Source organism: Lottia gigantea (genome assembly GCF_000327385.1).
Source record: "Lottia gigantea unplaced genomic scaffold LOTGIsca_52, whole genome shotgun sequence".
Taxonomy (NCBI): Eukaryota; Metazoa; Mollusca; class Gastropoda; family Lottiidae; genus Lottia; species Lottia gigantea.
The window spans coordinates 38,880-54,056 of NW_008709781.1; the positions used below are offsets into that span (position 1 = coordinate 38,880).

General features: G+C 37.6%; 2 protein-coding genes across 2 annotated transcripts; both read right to left on the reverse strand.

The window, feature by feature from the left end:
• Positions 1–2,970: 2,970 nt before the first annotated feature.
• LOTGIDRAFT_219142 (hypothetical protein) lies at positions 2,971–3,843 on the reverse strand (the record flags this gene model as incomplete). The annotated part of the gene is made up of 1 exon (XM_009062558.1): positions 2,971–3,843. The coding sequence occupies one exon, from the start codon at positions 3,841–3,843 to the stop codon at positions 2,971–2,973; it is 873 nt and encodes a 290-aa protein (XP_009060806.1).
• A 6,689-nt stretch (positions 3,844–10,532) lies between these two features.
• LOTGIDRAFT_165516 (hypothetical protein) lies at positions 10,533–15,177 on the reverse strand (the record flags this gene model as incomplete). The annotated part of the gene is made up of 7 exons (XM_009062559.1): positions 10,533–10,657; positions 12,786–12,956; positions 13,224–13,382; positions 13,619–13,807; positions 14,045–14,053; positions 14,339–14,489; positions 15,175–15,177. 7 exons carry the CDS (start codon positions 15,175–15,177, stop codon positions 10,533–10,535), a joined length of 807 nt encoding a protein of 268 aa, XP_009060807.1.

Below are 15,177 nucleotides of genomic sequence, written 5' to 3' on the forward strand. Positions count from 1 at the left end.
AATCAGATGAAAACTGTAGTCTCTATAGTGCTCACAAGAAATGTTGACGGACGGACCGACGGACGGACGGACCGACGGACAGGGGCGACGACAATATACGACCACATATTCATGTGGGCGTATAAAAAGGAGAGTTTAATTCTCGCACGACCACATTCAAGGGGAATTACTCTAACACTTGGATGATAGACAAAAGTGTGACTGGATAATCTGGACACTATGGCGCAGTAAATGAAGAAGAATTTTTTTTAAAAAACGAAAATGAAAGTAAAAGTAAAATGATTTTAAAAACAAAACGAAAGTGAAAGTAAAATAAAAAGTGAAATGAAAGTAAAAGTAAAATTATTTTAAAAACAAAACGAAAGTGAAATAAAAAGTAAAATGATTTTAAAAACAAAACGAAAGTAAAATAAAAAGTAAAAACGAAATGAAAGTAAAATGAATTTAAAAACAAAATGAAAGTAAAATAAAAAACGAAATGAAAATAAAACGAATATAAAAACAAAATGAAAGTAAAACGAATTTAAAAACAAAATGAAAGTAAAATAAAAAACGAAATGAATTTAAAAACAAAATGAAAGTGAAATAAAAATGAATTCAAATTCAAAAGAAAGGTATTTTCATAAATAAATTAATAAAACAGCTATGGCGCTCAGGGGCCACCATAATGATCCCTGTCAAAAATAAATAAATTGAAAAATATCTCAAATCTCTTACTGCCCATGTTTTCGAAACTCGTTCAATTATCATATCTGGTAAAGCACAATTATTAAGGGATTCAGAATCTGGACATGCTTTAGCTAACTAATAAGTTACAAAAGTAACTTATAGTTTATTTGTTCAGTTTTCAAAATTTGAGCAAAAAAAATTTCGACCTACATAAAAAGCGCAACGTCCCTTTAATATTCGTGCATGCGTGAATGAATAACACTTTCTGATATCAGATTCAACAGGGTATCAAGAAAATATATGTATTTGTGTATGTACATAGCTTATATTTACTTACCGTAACAAAAGTAACTTATAGTTTATTTGTTCAGAACAAATTGAGAGCGTCCTTGTTAAAGTCATTAGAGTTGAAACAAGAATTTGAATTGAAACATAGTAACCCACCAAAATTTTATGTTGTTATGCTAAAATACATAAACCAAATGAAGTTGCGTTATTTCTGATCATAACTATAAATTCTTTTGACTATAATTCTTTGCACCATCTCGAATCAAAATCTGGCATCAGTGGTTCAGAGAAAAGACTTATCTATGCTATCGTCGCATCGCAAATACTGTTTGAGAGAGGAGAAGCGCTTTTTGGTATACCGTATCAATAAACTACGAAACATATTAACAATAGTTCTACGTGTTAAATGTTATCCATGCATGTCGTGTGTGCAAGTTTGAAATTTGAATTATTTGTAAAAAGATCATTTTCTATATTGCAAGTCAAAACACTCTACAAATAGTTTATTCGAAATTCAGATGACTAATGCATCCATTTCGCAATATTAAGAAAATCAAGCTATTTTTTACTTGTGATTTAAAACCGGATCTGAAAAATTTCCACAGAATTATCTTAAAAACAATTTAGTTTTCTCGAAAGGGAGGTTAGTTTTCATATTGAATTTAAGGTAAAACTTATGTTTTAAAGATTGTTAATTTTACAAACAAGCAAGATGAAGGTTTTGATTTGTATATTGAATTTTATTATTTTTCATGAAGGTAAGATTTGATATTTTTTTGGTAACCATAGGTTAATTAACTAATTAATTAATTAATTAAATCTATATTTATAAAACTAATATGCCAGGTGCTAGAGAGTTTGTTATATATACTATCGCCTTTTGTGGATACAACGTATATTGGTTGTACAAATAGTTTGGGGAATAGAATGACCTTTCATAGACAACAAATTCGGGCTTCTTAAACGAGAATGATTCCATTGTGTGAACACATTAGTGAAGGAAAACCCCCAAATTTATGGTTCATTTTACAAAATGTCTAACCAAGGCAGCCTAATTAAAGAGTTAATAGTGTTCTTATTGAAAAGTTTAAACTAGCATAAATGATATCTCGTTTTCTTAGGCTTCAGAATAAGTAGGACGCATATTTCTCTCAAATTTAATCTTTATTTTTGTTAACTCCGTACAGCAGTTTCCCAACACCCACCGACCAGCTAACAAAGCGGCTTTCATAAACATTTCCGCAAACCTTTAAGATAGTAATGGCTTTTAAAATATAAAATGCATGAATCAACTTGAAGAAAAAAAAACATATTTTGGAAAATAATTTTTAGTTCCGATATATCGAAATTAATACTTCTTTCTTCATCATTTAATTTATGTTTATAAGACGGAACCGTGCTATTGGGTCAGGACATTAATGTAATAAAAATATTACTTAGTTTCGTAATTAGAAATTAATTAGTTAATTTCTAGTTGGTCATCTCGTATTTAAGAAATGTCCACTATTGTCACCCCCTTGTCCTACTCGTATCCTCCATTATATACTGTCATCTACCATCATTTGCTGTTCCCCACAATCATCTACTTTCATCCCCCATAATTTAGGCCTACTGTCATCTCCTGTCATCCCCTCACAATTAACCGTCATCTCCTGTCACCCACCATTATATACACTCGAATCCCATCATTTACGGTCGTTTATTATCATACACTGTCAACTACCATCATAATTTACTGTCATCTCATCATCTACTGTCATCTATCATCATCTACTGTCACTCACTATCATATACTATCACTAGTAACAATGTAAAATTATGACTAAAATTAAAACGGTATTGATTTAATTTTGTTCATTTCACACTTTTTGTGGCCATGAAACTTGTTCTAACTGAGTTTCTTGTTGTGAGATTGTGAGGCACCATAGAAAGAAAACTGCAAAATTGATAATTCTATGTTTTGATTTCCTTTATCTATTTCAGTGTTTTCTAAGGCTGTGACAGTTGGGCCTACTAATTCTTCCCCGCGAGAAATATTTGAAAATGACGTAGACAAGATCGATGAAATCCATGACGAGAATGCAGATAGTATCGACAATATCGATGAAATAAATGATGAAAATGCAGATCGTACCGACAATATCGATGAAATAAATGATGAGAATGCAGATCGTACCGACAATATCGATGAAATAAATGATGAGAATGCAGATCGTACCGACAATATCGATGAAATAAATGATGAGAATGTAGATAGCATCGACAATATTGATGAAATAAATGATGAGAATGCAGATAGTATCGACAATATCGATGAAATAAATGATGAGAATGCAGATAGTATCGACAATATCGATGAAATAAATGATGAGAATGCAAATAGTATCGACAATATTGATGAAATAAATGATGAGAATGCAGATAGTATCGACAATATCGATGAAATAAATGATGAGAATGCAGATAGTATCGACAATATCGATGAAATAAATGATGAGAATGCAGATAGTATCGACAATATCGATGAAATAAATGATGAGAATGCAGATAGTATCGACAATATTGATGAAATAAATGATGAGAATGCAGATAGTATCGACAATATCGATGAAATAAATGATGAGAATGCAGATAGTATCGACAATATTGATGAAATCGATGAGGTAACAGATTTTGGGGATAATATCTACGAAGTGGAAGGTGTTGAAGAAATGGGTAAAAAGATAAATGATGCAGAAGACAATTTAGATGATATAATATAGACGTGAAAGACGATAAATTGGCATTATATGTTGTCAAATAGTTCCAACAATAAAGTCTCAGTTTAAAATGTATGTCTTGTTCATCTAGATGTAGCTTGATGAAGCAGAGTAGATTTACTGTCATTCTTAACATAGAAAACTTCCATTGAGCTAAGAATAGTTGCTTTCAAGTTAGGCACAATATTTGGGCATGCCACCTTCACTGGTATCTAAAAATGAATAACACGATTTAGCAACATTTGACTAGCTGTTTTATGAGTTTCGGAGTTACTTTTGGTAAAAAAGTTGAAAAACTTGAAATCGTTTTCTTTTGTAACGTTTTTTGTATAATATCCCCATTTCGCCAAGGATTGTTTCTTTTCAATCGGTCCGATCTGAACCTGATTGTCTCCGATGATATATTTTTTTGATCGGCCCGATTGTTGTCTTGAATCGCCTCAAATTGTCTTCTTTTTTGACCCGATTGAGTCCCGATAACTTGAAATGTAGGCACAGGAAACCGAAAGTAAAAGATCTTCGGTCGTTCAAATTTGCTTATGAGGACATTTTCCAAAGAATGTTTTGGCCCCGATTACCCCTACTCATGGCATGGGCCATACTCCATTGGTCCGTATTCGATCGGGTAAAAAATAGGGGCGATTCAGGATGATTAGAGGCGATTCATGACGATTCCAGGCGTTTCATGACGACAATCTGGCAGATTAAAAATTCAAATTCATCCCAATTAATTCTACCTCACCCGTCACTCCGTCAGTGAGTTCGCCACTCACGTCAGTGATTCCGTCATAACGTCAATCGTCAATGCTACCGAACAAAAAAATGTAATATTAATGAATTATAATCACAAAACGAAATCAAATTTTTAGAAAGACGTACGTCGATGCTACCTTACAAAATGATGAATACTAGCGTTTCTTAAAATAAAACAAAAGAATATGCCAGTCCGTCAGTGGCGAACTCATTGACGTAATGACGTATGAAGTAGTCCAGGGCTGATACACAGCTAATTCATCCATCACTGCTTTATTGGCTCAATCCATCATTGACGTCAGTCCGCCAATCATCCCAGTGACCAATTAATTCTACCTCACCCGTCACTCCGTCAGTGAGTTCGTCACTCCGTCAATGAGGTCGCCACTCACGTCAGTGATTCCATCATAACGTCAATCGTCAATGCTACCGAACAAAAAATGTAATATTAATGAATTATAATCACAAAACGAAATCAAAACGAAATTTTTAGAAAGACGTACGTCGATGCTACCTTACAAAATGATGAATACTAGCGTTTCTTAAAATAAAACGAAAGAATATGCCAGTCTGTCAGTGGCGAACTCATTGACGTAATGACGTATGAAGCAGTCCAGGGCTGATACACAGCTAATTCATCCATCACTGCGTTATTGGCTCAATCCGTCATTGACGTCAGTCCGCCAATCATCCCAGTGACGGATTGACGTAATTACGTATAACATAATCCAGGGCTTATACACACCTTATTCATCCGTCAATGATTCCGTCACTCCGTCATTGGCGTCAGTCCGTCAATCATCCAAGTGTCGGAGTGGCGAACTCATTGACGGAATGGCGAACTCATTGACGGAGTGGCGAACTCATTGGCGGAGTGACGAACTCATTGACGGAGTGACGAACTCATTGACGTACTGACGTATACACGCCTTATTCATCCGTAACTCCATCAATGAATCGGTAGCTCCGTCATTCATTGACGTAGTGGCGAACTCACTGCCGGAGTGACGAACTCATTGACGGGGTGGCGAACTCATTGACGTAGTGGCGAACTCATTGACGGAGTGACGAACTTATTGACGGAGTGGCGAACTCATTGACGGAGTGACGAACTCATTGACGGAGTGACGAACTCACTGACGTACTGACGTATGGGGTAGCCCTTCAGCATACACGCCTTATTCATCCGTCACTCCGTCAATGAATCGGTAGCTCCGTCATTCATTGCCATTGGCTTAATCCATCATTGACGTCAGTCCGTCAATCATCCAAGTGACGTAGTGGCGAACTCATTGACGGAGTGGCGAACTCATTGACGGAGTGACGAACTCATTGACGGAGTGGCGAACTCATTGACGGAGTGACGAACTCATTGACGGAGTGACGAACTCATTGACGGAGTGACGAACTCATTGACGGAGTGACGAACTCATTGACGTACTGACGTATGAGTTAGCCCTTCAGCATACAAGCCTTATTCATCCGTCACTCCGTCAATGAATCGGTAGCTCCGTCATTCATTGCCATTGGCTTAATCCGTCATTGGCATCTGTCCGTCAATCATCCAAGTGACGGAGTGGCGAACTCATTGACGGAGTGGCGAACTCATTGACGGAGTGACGAACTCATTGACGGAGTGGCGAACTCACTGACGTACTGAGGAAGCCCTAGACAGGGGAAAACATTTCATCCGTCATTAGTCGATGCTACCTTACAGAATACGAAACACCAATAATTACAAAAGAAAACGAAAAAATAAAGCATTGATTAAGTCAGTATAATTCAGCCATTTCGCTAAACTAAAGGAATGCATCAGAGCACCATTGATGTCCGTAGTCGATGGTTTCCTCAAGCCCGTTACTAGTACCGAAACTTCCGAAACTTAATCCTGTATTCTTTCGCTTTGTTATTTACGTAGAGCCCCGTAATTTTGTAAGGTAGCATCGACGAATGACGGATGAAATGTTTACCGTGGCTAGGGCTTCCTCATACGTCAGTACGTCAGTGAGTTCATTGACGAAGTGACGCCAATAACGGATAAAGCCAATGACGGACTTACGGAATGATGGATCCATTGACACCAATGCCGGAGCGACGCATGAAGAAGAGCTGTATTAACGGACTGGCTCCAATGAAAGGTTGGGGCAATTTTATGACTGTTTGATGTCAATGAAAAAAAACACCTAAAATGTAAATATAATCAAAGAATGAATCAAAAACAAAACTTTGATAAGATTTTCGGGTTAACTAAACCATTGACGTGACGCACTGACGGTCGAAGGATTCATTGACGGAGTGGCGAACTCATTGACGTTGTGGCGAACTCATTGACGGAGTGGCGAACTCACTGACGTACTGACGTATGAGGAAGTCCTAGATAGGGAAAAACATTTCATCCGTCATTCGTCGATGCTACCTTACAGAATACGAAACACCAATAATTACAAAAGAAAACGAAAAAATATATGCAGCATTGATTAAGTCAGTATAATTCAGCCATTTCGCTAAACTAAAGGAATGCATCAGAGCAGCACTGATGTCCGTCAGTAAGTCGATGGTTTCCTCAAGCCCGTTACTAGTACCGAAACTTCCGAAACTTAATCCTGTATTCTTTCGCTTTGTTATTTACGTAGAGCCCTGTAATCTTGTAAGGTAGCATCGACGAATGACGGATGAAATGTTTTCCCCTGTCTAGGGCTTCCTCATACGTCAGTGCGTCAGTGAGTTCGCCACTACGTCAATGAGTTCGCCACTACGTCAGTGAGTTCGTCACTCCGTCACTGGGATGATTGACGGACTAAAGGCAATGACGGAGTGACGGGCCGTTTGATGGGGTGGCGAAATCCTTAGCAGAATGACGGAAGAGGTATTCATGGACTGACTCCAATGACAGATATCAATAAAGTCCGGGGGCTTTCAATTCAACCTAAAGGAATGCTAAAACTGAATGCCAATAAATTAGGTATTCAGCCCTGGATTGCTTCATACTTAACAACATAAATGAGTTCACCACTCCATCAATGGGTTCGCCACTAAGTCATTGAGTTCGCCACTCCGTCAATGAGTTCACCACTACGTCAGTGAATTGTCCACTCCGTCAATGAGTTCGCCACTATGCCAATGAATTCGCCACTATGTCACTGCATTGATTGACGGACTAACGTCAATGACAGATTGAAAAAAAAAAAAAATGTTCAAGGAATCTAGGAAAGCGATGAAAAAATCTATCGCGATTTTGGTATAGTGAAAGTATAATAAAAAAAATTTATGGCACTATTAGAAGACAAAACAGTTTTCTTATTATTTGTTTTATTAAAAAAAAAGAATACCAGAATTCGACATAAGATATTACAAGTTTTTGAAAAAATATATATTTTCACAGTTATCACAATCATGGCAAACGAGTGATGGCAGCTTTAATCTCATTTATTCTTTTGTTTTTAAAAAAATATTATAATATCTCCATTGATCACAGCACATTTCAATATGGCTTGTTACTTACAAATGCATAATGTAAATATTGTCTAACGCATTCAGAAGCAACAATTCAAGTGTTGGAGTTTAACGTCTTTTTTCATTAAAAATGCAATATGATTATGACTACAAATTTTTTCACATCATTTGTTCCATATTAAAGAGATTGTCCAAAGTTATGTATTGGGAATACTGAAAGGATCAATTTTCACCATTCAAATTTCCAATAGGACGTCTGAGGTTCATGTAATTCCCTTTAAACCATCGCAAAAACTGAAAGTAATATATAAGAAACTTGCAGATGGTGAAGTAATAAAACGATGTACACAAAATTATACGTAAACATACCAAGAATTGTTAAAATTCTGGCCTATTTGTATAGCCTACATACAAGATATTTCACTTGCACGACCCATAAGCAAATTGAGATCGATATCCTGCAAGAATGTTGATATAGGTTCATACAATAATAGAAACGAGTTACGATGCTTTAAAAACACGAAAATCGAAGTCATTAGCTTGTATCTTATTTTCGTTTACTGATGGAAATTAGATATTCCCCAATTTGTACGAAATTTTTTTTTTAGTTTTTGACATGTTCTATAGACGATTTGATTTAAATACTCCGTCAAATGTCGTTTTTCGTTTAAGAACTTATTAAAAACAAAAGTTATAAAATTGTAAGGTAGCATCGACGTATTGATGGACTCCAGTGACGGAGTGGCGAACTCACTGACGTAATGACGAACTCATTGACGGAGTGGCGAACTCATTGACGGAGTGACGAACTCACTGACGTATTGACGTATGAGGTAGCCCTGACTCCCAGTGACGGATTGGCGTAGTTACGTATAACATAATCCAGGGCTTATACACACCTTATTCATCCGTCAATGATTCCGTCACTCCGTCATTGGCGTCAGTCCGCCAATCATCCAAGTGACGGAGTGGCGAACTCATTGACGGAATGACGAACTCGTTGACGGAGTGACGAACTCACTGACGTACTGACGTATGAGGTAGCCATCAGACATACACGCCTTATTCATCCGTCACTCCGTCAATGAATCGGTAGCTCCGTCATTCATTGCCATTGGCTTAATCCGTCATTTGCGTCAGTCCGTCAATCATCCAAGTGACGGAGTGGCGAACTCATTGACGTAGTGGCGAACTCACTGACGGAGTGACGAACTCATTGACGGAGTGACGAACTCACTGACGTACTGACGTATGAGGTAGCCCTTCAGCATACACGCCTTATTCATCCGTCACTCCGTCAATGAATCGGTGGCTCCGTCATTCATTGCCACTGGCTTAATCCGTCATTGGCGTCAGTCCGTCAATCATCCATGTGACGGATTGGCGAACTCAATGGCGTAGTGGCGAACTCATTGACGGAGTGGCGAACTCATTGACGGAGTGACGAACTCACTGACGGAGTGACGAACTCACTGACGTACTGACGTATGAGGTAGCCCTGATGCATACACGCCTTATTCATCCGTCACACCGTCAATGAATCTGCTTAATCCGTCATTGACGTCAGTCCGTCAATCATCCAAGTGACGTAGTGGCGATCTCATTGACAGAGTGACGAACTCATTGACGGAGTGGCGAACTCATAGACGGAGTGGCGAACTCATTGACGGAGTGATGAACTCACTGACGGATTGACGAACTCACTGACGTACTGACGTACTGACGTAGCCCTGATGCATACACGCATTATTCATCCGTCACTCCGTCAATGAATCGGTAGCTCCGCCATTCATTGCCATTGGCTTAATCCGTCATTGACGTCAGTCCGTCAATCATCCAAGAGACGTAGTGGCGATCTCATTGACGGAGTGGCGAACTCATTGATGGAGTGACGAACTCATTGACGGAGTGGCGAACTCATTGACGGAGTGGCGAACTCATTGACGGAGTGACGAACTCATTGACGGAGTGACGAACTCACTGACGTACTGACGTAAGAGGTAGCCCTTGAGCATACACGCCTTATTCATCCGTCACTCCGTCAATGAATCGGTAGCTCCGTCAGTCATTGCCATTGGCTTAATCCGTCAATCATCCAAGTGACGTATTGGCGAACTCATTGACTTAATGGCGAACTCATTGACGGAGTGACGAACTCATTGACGGAGTGGCGAACTCACTGACGTACTGGCGTATGAGGAAGCCCTAGACAGGGGAAAACATTTCATCCGTCATTCGTCGATGCTACCTTACAGAATACGAAACACCAATAATTACAAAAGAAATCGAAAAAATAAATGCAACATTGATTCAGTCAGTACACTTCAGCCATTTTGCCAAACTTAAGGAATGCATCAGAGCATCAATGATGTCTGTCAGTAAGTCGACGTTTTCGTCAAGCCCGTTACTAGTACCGAAACTTCCGAAACTTAATCCTGTATTCTTTCGCTTTGTTATTTACATAGAGCCCCGTAATTTTGTAAGGTAGCATCGACGAATGACGGATGGAATGTTTACCGTGGCTAGGGCTTCCTCATACGTCAGTACTGTGGCTACCATTTTAAGTTTATTTCAATGTAAGAAAATATTGGTGGTCTGATTCCAATTTTATTAATAATTTAATATTTGTGGTCTAAATCCAATTGGTCTGGATAATCTTGCATTTTTATATTGTCTATTGAATTGGCATTTACGTCTGGAGGAAAAGACTAGTGTTCCTAGATTATTAGAACTTCCTGTTGAAAATAAGCACATGGATGCTATAAAAACTTTTTGTTAATATTTAGCTCGTTTTGTGAGTTCTGTTGGTTTGACAGCAGTTTGGAAGTTACAATCAGGAACTGTTTTTTCTAACCAGTTGCGGTTCTCAGTCGCAGTTACAGTGAGCTTGTAACTTTATCAATATTATTCATTGATTTCATGGTGTGAGAAGATTTGATTTGAACTGTGTTATAAGCCGTTCCTGTATTTCATCATAAATAAACCTAATTTGTTGAACTACTATATTTGATTATTTTTTATATCAAAAGACAATCCCTACGTCTTAATACGTGGCAATGTCCTGATGAATTGAATGGATATCGGGACAAGTACGTCAGTGAGTTCGCCACTCCGTCAATGAGTTCGCCACTCCGTCAGTGAGTTCGCCACTCCGTCACTGTGATGATTGACGAAGTGACGGCAATAACGGATAAAGCCAATGACGGAATGACGGATCCATTGACACCAATGCCGGAGCGACGCATGAAGAAGCGCTGTATTAATTAACGGACTGGCTCCAATGAAAGGTTGGGGCAATTTTATGACTGTCTGATGTCAATGGAAAAAAACTCACCTAAAATGTAAAAATAATCAAAGAATGGATCAAAAACAAAACTTTGATACATTGTCGGGTTAACTAAACCATTGACGTGAGGCACTGACGGTCGAAGGACTCCTTGACGGAGTCGCGAACTCATTGATGTTGTGGCGAACTCATTGACGGAGTGGCGAACTCGCTGACGTATTGACGTATGAGAAAGCCCTAGACAGGGGAAACATTTCATCCGGGTGAATTACGTCATCACGTCCCATTTACTCTCCGTTCTGCCGCCTCCAGCAATAATTCCTCCCCACGGTCTACCAATTTCTCCCTTGTGAAGAAGCACTGTCCTGTTGAACCAACCAAATGAATTTCTCGGTATCGTCATCATTAACTTTTCAAAAACCGTCTCTTCTACGTTTCGTTAATGAAATTATAAGAGTATAGGGTCTACTGGTCACATGATATTGGTGAACTGCGATAATTGATACGTTTATATTTCAGTAGATTTGAATGACTGGGTTGAAAAATATATATCTGTGGTTCCTGCAACTTCACTTAAATTAAGTGTTTGATGACTAATCATCTAATGACATACTGCATATTTTGCGCTGAGTCGCGTCACCAAACACCCACTTTTTGTGGAATTACAGGAACCACGGACGTCTGGGGTGGGTGGGTCAGAAGGTATAGGCACGCGACAACCATCAGATTAGGACATAGTACAATAATGATATTGAAGAAAAAATTAGCGTCAGCAAGTTTCTGACTAGGGTTTGGGTCGATTATATATTCTATGTATTCCTGAGAGCTCTGAAATCTGCAGAAAAAATTTCTAATACGACTAGGTTACATTATACCCAATAAAAATTAGAATGTAATAATCCAATTCTTAGGGTCAACTTTAACCAAACTAAGCAGCATAAGATTCAGATCGAGGAGCAGGTACTCGCTCGTGACACCTGACACCTGGCATTCTACTTATGATATTGGAGCTCAAATATGACAACGTTAAGCATGTTAATTGGTTTATTTCATGAAACTAATTAAAAACACACATGAGTTCGGCCGTAGAAATAGCTTTCTGACTTGCATTTAAACTGAAAATAAATAGGAAACTTTTATTCGACTTTCACAATGAAAGAGAGACTTCTATTCAAGGGATTGTAAAGAGGTTTTTTAAATGTTTTATGTGATGACGTCACTAATCGCCTTATGTGATAATGTGATAAAGCATAATATTAGTTTGCGATTTGTGACGTCATCAAACACTGATTGAAAGGTGCAAAGTGATGCTATCGGTGTCCCGATAAACATAATTTTTTTTTAGAAAATTTCTATACAATCCCTTTAAAAAAAAAAACAATCTGAACAAAAAAAAGCCAGTTGCACAATGCCATAAAGTGTTTTGAACGATTGGGCTTGTGCTGTAACGTTATCGACACCAACTACGGTACCTTATTTTATGGTCTCGTCAAGACATTCTGAACTATCGAGCCCAACGTGTAGTATTCTGTGATCACAGAGATACCATAGATGAACACTATTAAATGTGAACTTACCACAAGAACATACATACACTGACCCCACTTGACTTATACCGTCGTAGGTCAAACTAGGGTTGGGACAACAAACCGGTACGCCATTGAATAAACCAATCAAATCCTTCCCATAACAAGAATTTCCTCTCAAGCAGTTTCCATACCAACTACTAGGAGGAGGTTGCATTGGGGCTGCAAAAAGGATACAAAATTAGCAAAAAAGCACCATTAATTTGTCTATGGAATATCGAAACTGTTGATTACTATTACCTTTTAAATTGCCAGTCAGACGTGTGTATTTCTTGCAATTACACTAAAACTAAACATAACCGATTCACATACAAAACGAAACTTTTTATAAACCCCCTTTTGATGTAGAATACTGTAAGTCGCAATGATTCATCAAAGTTTAATCGACCATTTTGTCTTTTCAAGATAGTTTAAATAACTTGTACTCACCACAAGTACAGGAGAAATCTCTAGAGTCTGGAATTTGCCCAACTGAACTGATATAGTGGTCACTGTTGGCACAGCAAATTGGCATACCATTCAGGTCGGCCCCAGTCACTTTATCACTACCAGCACACTGTTCGCCTCTCAAACAGCTCCCCTTTATTCCTGAAAATTATAAATATTATCATACTGAAAAGAGTTTACACCTATACATTAGAAATGCGGAAGTAAATTATCTCATGGCGTTCAGAGAAGGGCATATCGCAAAAAATAACCACGACATTTCTGCCGAGAATCAGAATAACGTAAAATATTGTGCAAAAGAAAGCACATTATGGTATGGCTACTATCAGTTTTATCGATACATCTCAGAGAGGATAAACACTATAAACATAACTTACGAGCAAAGTCACAGTCACAGTATGCAGGGATCGAGCTATTATGCGAGTCCCCAACTCTTAAATAGGAGCTACACTGTGTGCCATCAAATGCAGGACAACAAACTTGTTGAGTTTTGGGTGTTTCACCAGGAGGTTTGGTATTGATGGTCTTGGTGTTGCAAGTGCAGTCACCATCTGCTAAGCAGTTAGCTAAAAAAAAAAAACCCATAAATTGAATATTTGGAGTTCACGCCGTACCATTTGTATCCTGTAGACACTAGTGACGACATGCAGTGTGCAATGAGGACATTCAGTAATGGCAATTACTCATTTACTCATATTGATATTCATGTATATGTCATACAGTTTCAATATTCATGTTTTGTCTAGTTACGCCTTATTCACAGAATAATTTATTTTAGGAAAGAAGTTAAAGATAATACTTACATGCTTGTCCTGCAAGTAAAAAAATATATTATTTAATATCTAATTACTCATAACCATTCGATGCAAAACAGTGTAATATTTTAGCGTTTGGTTATTGTGCTAAAGATATAACAATTTGATATCTGCACTATATTTGCACATTCAATTTTAATATTGATATTTTATATCTCATACAAAAGTAACAAACTTACACAATGCAAAGTACAAAATCAAAAGTCTCTTGCGAATATAAAAATTCAAATAAATTCATGAATTAAATATGGTTTTTTGGTTGGTATAAAAAAATATGCTTACTACATCTGCAGTGATAGGTGTCATTGGTCTCAATATATTCTGCAAAAGCTTGTTTATTGGGATCTTCGCAACATAGTGGCATACCATTTAGTGAAGGTCCATCTCGCTTATCGTGACACTTGTCGTCACCACGTAAGCACTCACCAAAAACCTCTATTTGGAAAAAAAAATGTTATACAAATTGGTTAGATATATAATTAGACAAATAAAGGACATTGTTATTTTCCATGAGCAACTGGATATACAACCACTTCAAGCATCAAGCGATATTTGGGATAAAATTGATCAATCGCTGGAATTAGTCGACTTGAACGGACTGGCGACAAAAAATTCGGGCGTATTTTGATATCGCGCATAATATAATCGATTTAAATATTTTGAGTAAAAGATATTACATACTTGTATAAGCACAACTACAAAACGCATTATCAGTTTCTGTAGCATCACCAGCTGATATGTATTCGCTGCAAGGTTCTTCGGGAGTTGGTTGACAGCAAACAGTGAAATCATTTCTGGTAGGATTCGAGGGCTTGTTTAGATTTATTACCTTCGAGTTACAGGGACAGTTCCCAATCACACAATTTGCTAACAAAAAAGTATAATAAATTCACATGGTAAACTAAGAAAATTTTGTTTCAGAATTACTGTGAAGCATAGATGAGTAAGCTCTGATAAAGAGTAAATCATTGTCATTGCATTCATCTATGAAAATCACATAAATGGAATTGAGATGGACTTTGGCGTTCGGAGAAAATTTAATGGTAAACTACCTCTTAGGATGACCAAAAATTGAAATTTTTAAACTTGGCCAGAATGAGTCATATCAGTAAACTTACCAT